Source organism: Lipotes vexillifer, unplaced genomic scaffold (genome assembly GCF_000442215.2).
Source record: "Lipotes vexillifer unplaced genomic scaffold, Lipotes_vexillifer_v1.1 scaffold217, whole genome shotgun sequence".
Lineage (NCBI taxonomy): Eukaryota > Metazoa > Chordata > Mammalia > Artiodactyla > Lipotidae > Lipotes > Lipotes vexillifer.
The window spans coordinates 6,403,745-6,412,611 of record NW_006788200.1 but is presented as its reverse complement, the minus strand read 5'-3'; the positions used below and the strand labels follow the sequence as shown (position 1 = coordinate 6,412,611).

Genomic DNA, 8,867 nt, shown 5'->3' with positions numbered 1-8,867 from the left:
TAGGGAAAGGCTTCACCCGGCTCCTGGGATGGGGTGTGTCAGAGGTCATGTGCAGAGATACCATCAGGCTTCCACCAGGTGTGTTTAAGCAATTTGCCCCCACTTGTACCAGTTATGTGATTCCCCCTACCTCCAAACACATTCCCACTTAACTAGGCACAAGAGAAAAAGAAAAGAAAGGTGTGCCCACATTCCTGGTTTCCACGAATCTCAAATCATGAGAATGTACAGGAAAGCCCAGCGATATTCAGGCAATTCAGAGTCCCAAAAGGCCACAGGATGGGGATGTGGCACCCTTGGCTTGGAGTCTGAAACTGTGTGTGTGAACAGTGCGACTTTCCTGTGTCAACCTTCAGTGTTGAGGCAGCAAAGAGTGGCTGGAGAGTTTGTAATACTGACCACACTGGCTCCAAGTGAAGGACCTCTGCTCCAGCAGAGAACCCTGCTGTTCCCTGTATGTGTTGTGAGTGAAAGACCTGCTTCACAGGCGAGTTTGGAATTTCTCCATGCCTAAGACCTTGCCAGCTTGGATTCATGAGCCTTGAGGGTGCCAACAGCATCTTTCACTGCGTGATAAATGATGTTCTTCACCTGGAGAGAGCAATCAGCACAGTCAGTTTATGGCAGCCACAGACTGTGTTCTGCAAATGAAAATTTTATGTCCTACACTGACTAAAAGTCTTCTGATTAGGAGGAAAGCCCTCAACCAGGACTGCATGCTTCCTAAATCAATCCCAAAAGATGATTTACAAGTCACACAAGATATATAGTCTATATTCAAAAAAGAATGATTTCATCATTTGAAAGGCTATGTAATCACCATCCTCTATATGCTGGGAACTACTGTTAAGCTCTTTATGTGGACTTTCATTTAATCCTTACCATAATACTATGAGGTAGATTCTATTATTATCCCCATTTTACAGATGAGAACTGAGGTTCCATGGTTAAGAATCTTACCTGAGGTCCTGTAGCTAATAAGAATGCACTAAAACAATAGTGGGCATGTAGGATTTATTGGGTATTTTTCCCTTTTGTGCTTATACATATTTTCTAATTTGTCAAAAAGGAACACACATGTGAAGTAAAAGTTATTAAAATAAAGTGAACAGGATAAATACGGTTTTAAACCAACACTGTGATTATTTCTGAGGAGGTGGAATGGGAAAGAGTACATGGAGGCTTCAATAATGTAGTTGTTGTATATGTGTATACTGTGTATGTGGTACGTATATGATGCTTTATTTCTTAAGCTGAGTTATGGGCACACAAGCCCCCTTTGCTGTTCTCTGTTACATTTTTTGTATTAATTCAATAAATATTTACTGAGTACCTACTATGTGCTAGGGAAAAGCAGTGAATAAAACAGTAAAATCCCTGCCTTCGTGGAGCTTAAACAGCTTATGTCCTAGTAGGGATAGAAACAAACATAAAATACATAGTATGTTAGATGGTGAAAAATACTACAGAAGAAAATAAAGCAGTGACAGAGGATTGGGAGGTGACATGTAACAAGTAGAGACCTAATGGAGGTGGGGTCTGAAATATGTATGCCTGAATACTTGCATTATATATCTATAATATCAATGTTATCTATTTGTCAATGTGATGGTACTTTGTATAAGAACTTTATGGTTGAAATATTCCATATTTCTGAAAAAGGAACAGCAAAACAGATCAAGTTCAGGGTTAAAGGTGATTAAATCTACCAGCAACCAAGAAAAATCTACAACCTCATGGGACACTGACCAAAGAAAACACACCTGAGTCACAGGCACGATGGAGGGAAACAGGTCACATGTGAGAGGCTGGAAGAACGCCTATTCAGATGCTGAAGTTCTTTTCTGCCTGGGAAATCTTGCTTCCTTATTCTTTTCCTTTTTTAATGTTATTAAAGCATCCAAGTATATTAACAATGAAATTCTGCCCTTAAAGTTCCAATCCATTTCTGAGCAGAGGAAAACCTAATCTGATTGTCCAGCTTAGATCTACAAGTGGGAAACAACTCTTAGGGACATGGATTACAGTCCCTAGCAGGGCTCTAAAGAACTGAGTTTGCACACAAATTTGCTGTGAGAAGCAGCTTCGGGGAAAGAGGTTTAGAACACATTGCCACAGTGCTTTTCCCACCTGACTGAGGAAGTCAGTCTAGTCAGTTACTAACACGGATACACTGTATCTTCCAGGGGCAGAGAAATAGAAGATTGTCACACTGGAAGTGATTAGGTTAAAAGATTCATATTCTCTAAAAGCAAACCTGAAGAGGACTGATTAAATACTTCCTGGAGGGAGGACTCCATACCCCAGACATGGGTCCCTTAATCATCTCTCTGCAGTTATACTGCCCAGGTAATATCCTCAGAAAGCAGAATGTGCCTCCTGTGTATGTAGCCTAGTAGGAGATGAGAAGACAGGGTTGGGGTGGAGGAGGAGTTCTTTACCTGCAGTTTATCCTCATGGTTTGTATGAGTGTTAGAGAGATGCCTGAATTCCTGAGTCAGGCGGAAACAGTGCTTTACATGCTCTGGAGATACAAAGTCTTCTGCTACTTTTATGCAACTGTATAGATTGTGCACCTGGGAGAGGAAAAGTACAGAGGCAAACATCAGGCACTAGAGAGTCAGCAACAGGTGGAAACTGTCCATCATATCATTTAAAAAAACACTTTAGAAATACTTATGATATTCCATTTTCAGAAAGACAACAAATGCAGAAAGACTATAAGTATACATTTATAGATGAAAACGTTAGTATTTGCACAGAAAAGGATCTGGAAAAATATACACCAAACTGTTAACAGTAGGCTACTTTCTGGAGAAGGCAGGATAAGGGGACTGAAAAGGGATATGGCATAGGTAGCTGAACAGAGACTCACCTTTTCTTTAATAGTCTCCCTTATTTAAAACTCTTTAAATGAGCATTTAAAATTACATGGAAGGGGGACTTCCCTGGTGGTGCAGTGGTTAAGAATCCATCTGCCAATGCAGAGGACACGGATTCGAGCCCTGGTCCGGGAGCATCTCACACGCCGCAGAACAACTGGGCCCGTGAGCCATAACTTCTGAGCCCGCATGCCACAACTACTGAAGCCCGTGTGACTAGAGCCCGTGCTCCGCAACAAGAGAAGTGCCACAATGAGAAGCTCGTGCACCGCAACGAAGAGTAGCCCCCGCTCACCACAACTAGAGAAAGCCCGTGCGCAGCAACAAAACCCCAATCCAGCCAATAATTAATTAAAAAAATAAAAAAAATAAAAAAAATAAAATTACATGGAAGAAAATTAAAAATCAAAAAATAAGTTGCACTTGAAGAGCAATCAGTCTAACCCAGCCATTTATATCTATTGCCAGATTAGCAAGAAACACAGATATAAGGAAACTATGGGAATTATGGAGCCAGCCCTACCCCCAAGTTGGAACATACCTGGTGTGGGGCTCCAGCAGGTATGAAGACGGCATCTCCCAGGAACTGAACAATGGCCCAGCCTTGCACACCATATTCCTCATAGAGTCGCTTACGTAGGGTCTGGTCTAAGTACCAACTTTGGTCATGAATTGGATCATGATCAGGGGGATTCTCTTGGCCTTGCTCTTCTCCAACCTGATCATGAAACCATGATCAAAACCCAAAGATGGAAAAATCAATAAATACATAAAGATTATTAACAGGATAAATCCAACTTGCTGCAGTAACATCACTGGTGGGCCAAAGTTTCTACTTTATTCAATATCCTCTAAGTGTGGATTCAGCCCTATGGGGCATTTTGACAGAGGGCACATGTCTTTAATGCCAAGGGACTCCACGTGAGAAACCCTAGGCAGGCTGTCTCAGCATCCCCAGACCCTTCGTCTGTGAGCTGGGAGCCCACCCAGGGACATACCTTTCGGAGCAGCTCCCGGATCTTCTCCGCATCCTTGGCTGCATAGATGTGCCACAAAGCACCAGGTTTCTCCTTTCCATCATGAATCCTTTGCTTTGTCACCTCATCAGCATCTCCCTCATCAATTGTCTTGAGCACCTCTGAAAAGAGCAAAGTGACACTTTTCAACGTAACCAGCCATTTCAGTACCTCTGAGTGAAGCAAAATGTCCAATTCAAACAAGTTTAGTCTCTACTATTCTCTATCTCTCTGGAGTGATATAAGGTAGAATCAAAGAATCAAAACTCACATTGGTCTAAGCTTCCTACACATGGGAAGAGCGACCCTAATCTTCCATACTTAACAGAGACTCAGCATTTTTTGGAGATTATAGTGTTCCTTTAAAACATATTTCCTGCTCAAACTGTGTAGCCATATTTTATGTTCAAATTGCAGGTTATTTCCTGCTGTAAGTAGGTGGACTGTATACTTTCTCAAGACCTCTTCAAACTCTAGGATTCTGTGGATTTAAGGCCATGAAGAGTAAAGCTTCTCTGGCAAATTAAGAGGCTTGGCTTCTAATCCTTGTCTGTTATGATGCTTTAAATGACAGCCTAATGGAAAGATGTGCAGATGTGTAGCATCAAAAGCAAATGTGTGGCAGGAAATATACCAAAGTAATGATATTGATTATCCTTGAACTTTGAGATTTTGAGTTTTCTTCTTTAAAATTTTGTTTTCTAAAACTTCCATAATTAACACACATTAATTCTACACTGAGATAGCGGATAGTGCAATGCAGCAAAATATCACTTTTATGCTTCATCTCTGTGCAAATGACCTGGCTTTATCACCTATTACCCCACAGCTGAACTGGGTGATGGACCAAGTAGGCCAGTTTGCCCTTTCTTCTTCTTCTTTTTTTTTTTTGTGTGTGGTACGTGGGCCTCTCACTGTTGTGGCCTCTCCCGTCGCGGAGCTCAGGCTCCTCTGGACGCGCAGGCTCAGCGGCCATGGCTCACAGGCCCAGCCGCTCCGCGGCACGTGGGATCTTTTCGGACTGGGGCACAAACCTGTGTCCCCTTCATCGGCAGGCGGACTCTCAACCACTGCGCCACCAGGGAAGCCCTGCCCTTTCTTCTTTATTCCTCTTTGTGATACTATATATTCAGTGTTAAAGGGCAGCATTCCCAGAGAGGGAATAACTCTGGTCAAAGATGCACAAGTACCACTCTTCTCTGCTGCAATCACCTCTTTGTCTAGGCACCTACTATGCATCATGCCTGGCAGAGATTTAAGAAAAACCCACTGGCCCTGACTGAGGAGAAAGACACACCATTTTACTCCTGAGGCTAAACCTCACTCTGCTGAAGCACTGGGTTCTAGAAATCATACCTTCATCATGAGCACCCTCCCCGATGGGGATCCCAACATACACCATCACATTAACTGCATCGGACACATCTAAGTGAAGATTTGTTGTGCCAACTCTTCTGTCTTCTGCTGTTATCAAGCCTGAAGGTAAAAGGAAGATATGCAAGGTGAAAGGGCAATATTCTGTTGTTGTTGTTTTTTCTTTTTTGGCCGCACCGCAAGGCTTGCAGGATCTTAGCTCCCCGACCAGGGATTGAACCTGCGCCCTCGGCAGTGAAAGCGTGGAGTCCTAACCACTGGACAGCCAGAGAATTCCTGAAAGGGCAATATTCTGAAGAATCCATATAGACCCTACAAGTGAAAACATACTCGAAGATGTTCTTAAATGTGTAACACTGGGAGAATGACGTATATCTATTTATCAATAAATAATTCTCCTCGTCTCTTTTCTAGTGTTTTAAAACTGATTTCGAGCTCAGTTGACACTATCATTAGCTTTGGCCATTGATCCAATTCCACCCTCCTAAATGATCTCTCCCCTTCAGAAGCAAAACAGATATGGGCATTATGGACACTCAAATGAAGCTTGGCTTTCACAGTGATTTAGGACATTACTGTGACTTCACAAAGAGCTGGTTGGGTAGCATGGTACTCAGACGTCTTCACTCTTATCTTATCAAGTCTCTTAAAAGCTAAGGATCTTTGGTTGTGCCATGCGGCATGCAGGATCTTAGTTCCCTGACCAGGGATAGAACCCTCACCCCCTGCAGTGCAAACACAGTGTCTTAACCACTGGACCGCCAGGGAAGTCCCTTGGATGGAACCTTTGAGAGGAAACTTTCTAACTACTGTGTGTGTGTGTGTGTATATATATACACACATACATACATATACAGTACTGGGCCCAAAGGGCTATTATGCAAATCAATGGCAAAAGCAAACATATTGTAAACCATCCTGGATACTGTCAACTTCTTCAGCGCCTGTCACTTTGCCCTCTATCATCTCTACACATGATTCTGACTACAAATCTCCCTCTATAGGTGAAATGGAAACAGTAGTGTCCAAAAAGGTCAATTATGGCCTCTCCCTCATACCGTAGGCATTGTACATCTTGGGGCCCAAATCGGGCCTTACAAAGTAGCTGGGTAGCCTAGAGGCTAGATTGAGTCTCCCATCTCGTTTGGTATATTCTGGCAGAGGAAGGTTCTCCATCAGATCTTCAAACCTATAAAAAAAAAAAGCATGAAAGATGACTTAGCTTGTTATAGGGGAAAAAGGAAAAGAGGTAGAGTTCACTTTTCTGTGATTACTTGTGACAGCTTTAGCAAAGCACAAGTCTCTCAAGAAGACTCACTGTAGTTCACTAACCTTGTTGGCATCATGTCCCGAAAATCTTCCCCAGGAGGCCAGTCCTTGAGTTTGAGCACCATTGGCTGCCCATCTTCTGACCTTAATCGCTCTGGAAGACAGAAAGCACTCCTACAAATATCTGCTGGGTTGGCTGCTGCCTGATTCTCCAGTGACTGAAAGGTTTAGAAGACTAAACTCTTATTTTCAGACTTGTAAACCCCCATAATGGATAAGGTGGGCTTTGTTTTCCTTAGCCACTGCTTTAGTACATGATAAATTTTTCCATCTCAAAGTGAAAGTGCTCCACACATCCCATGTGATCATGTGCTCAAGTCCAGGTATGCTCTGGGAGCCATGTGATTGCCATGAGAGCTACCTGGTTGGCACCAGGATACAATGTTCCTCCTGTTAAGAGGATGTAATTTGTTATTTCAGCGGTAGGGCTGGGCATATAGATGCTTACTTTGCAGTCTGCTTTTACTGAACCAGATATCAAAGCTACTTACTGCATATGATCTCGAAGCCATCCCAGAAATCCCGAACTTTCACATCGGAAATTATAGCACAGTTCCTGCAGTTTACCAAGTCCACATCCTGGTCTCCAAATTCCTGGCTAAAGGCTTCTGGCTTCCAGAGTTCAGACTTGAGTTTTTTATGTACCCCTGATACCAGCACTGGCTGTGGAAACAAAAGTATCTCAATCAGAGTCACTTAGGAAATACTTAGCTCAGGGCTAAGGGACAGAATAGGAGGGTTTCCTGGGGACAACCTCTTCTCCACAATGATTTATTATTCCCTCCCAGTTTCAGAATCTATGGATTTCAACAATGTCAGCTACAGAAAATGAAAACACTTCAACTCTGTTATTACACTTGATTCTCACTGTGGGGGGTGGGGGGGCATATTCCACAAAAATCACTTCTGCTGCCCTGGTATCTACCACTATTTTGAGGCGAGAGGATGAAAAGCTGACAAATGCAAACTCTGAGAATACGTCCTCACATCTCGAATGAAAGACTATCCAGATAATTCTACAACCTCCCCCCCCTTCCTCACACCTGCTAATGTATAAAAATCAGGAAGTGTTATCACACTATCACACAGACTTGTATGGTCTTGAAACATTTACCTAGAAGAGTACCACCCACTTCCACCCATTTTCGCCTCATCCCATATCACACTTACGGATTTTCCTCTAAAGGTGTCATTAATGCCAGATCACAACCTCACAGGAATTTCAACTGCCCTTTTAAGAACACAGAGCTACACAGCTGAGAAATAAAAAGATCCACAATGTATTTTTAGGAATCTTCTGACTTTTAAAAATCCAAGAAAACTCGAAGTAGCAAGGCTGTCTACAACAAACTTAGTATATGTCTAAATCTCCTTAGCAAAGTGTCTCCCAGAGAGAATTGAAACTATCCTGGTAGCTATAGTGGGCAGGCAGACAGCCGACCCTGGGATCTGCTTATTCTTGCTTACCTGGCCTTGCTTCCAACACTCCCGGAAGATCTTCCAATTGTTTTTGTTGCTGGGGTCATGGAGACACAGAAGTCTTCCATCACAGAGCCAGGAGTGAGAGGTATGGGGGTCTAGCACATTTAACCCCATCACCATCTCCTTCACTTCTTTTTGGGTATCAGTCAAGTTACAGGCCCGCTTTGCAGCATCTGAGGTTTTCTTATTTTCTACCACTGAGGCAATGATGTGGTCAAGGAAGTTGGGGAGGCTGGCCTTGTTCTTTACTCCCTGCCAGACACAAATCCATCAGGTTAGTATGACTGAGGCACCATCAGTAGAGTATTCAAAAACAGTCACACAGTTATATTCACACAGAGTTCTGATCTACCTGATTAAATTTCATAAAAGTTATTGTAAAGTCTTTTGTAGTTGGAGGGGGGAGCCTATTAAGTCACTATCTTACATTTCCCTAGCCTTCATATTTTGCTTTATATTTATGAAAAAAAAGTACAGAAAGGTCCCCTCTACTGCAGGAGATTTGAGACTTAAGAAATATCTTTGGCATTCAGCCCCGTTTTAAGCATATGCACGTAGACTGCAGGGATCACAAAATGCTGTTAACTGAGTGAGAAAGATCATTTATTTTGAGGGTTACACATTTTTTTTGGCCAGCATGCCCAAACGGATATACTTCAATTAAGTAACTGAGGTGACTTATCAAGGCAGTTATTTTTTTTTACCAGGGAGTGTACCCCAATAAACAGTTGTACCAGAGTACCCAAGATAACTGTATATTCTGGAAGCAGTCTCCTACTCCCCA

At 42.6% G+C, this 8,867-nt stretch overlaps 1 protein-coding gene across 2 annotated transcripts in view; it reads right to left on the bottom strand.

Annotated features, from left to right (window-relative positions):
- Nucleotides 1–8,867, bottom strand: part of KDM3B (lysine demethylase 3B) — a 59,603-nt gene that overhangs the window by 864 nt on the left and 49,872 nt on the right. For both annotated transcript variants that reach the window (XM_007461415.1, XM_007461416.1), the window contains exons 16-24: nucleotides 8,069–8,335; nucleotides 7,093–7,264; nucleotides 6,605–6,695; nucleotides 6,331–6,461; nucleotides 5,255–5,374; nucleotides 3,881–4,020; nucleotides 3,424–3,600; nucleotides 2,442–2,576; nucleotides 1–591 (exon numbers count right to left, since the gene is read on the bottom strand). The exon at nucleotides 1–591 is cut by the window's left edge. In XM_007461415.1, coding sequence (XP_007461477.1) covers nucleotides 511–591; nucleotides 2,442–2,576; nucleotides 3,424–3,600; nucleotides 3,881–4,020; nucleotides 5,255–5,374; nucleotides 6,331–6,461; nucleotides 6,605–6,695; nucleotides 7,093–7,264; nucleotides 8,069–8,335 — 1,314 coding nt within the window. In that variant the 3' untranslated portion in view covers nucleotides 1–510. The remainder of the gene's footprint in view (nucleotides 592–2,441; nucleotides 2,577–3,423; nucleotides 3,601–3,880; nucleotides 4,021–5,254; nucleotides 5,375–6,330; nucleotides 6,462–6,604; nucleotides 6,696–7,092; nucleotides 7,265–8,068; nucleotides 8,336–8,867) is intronic.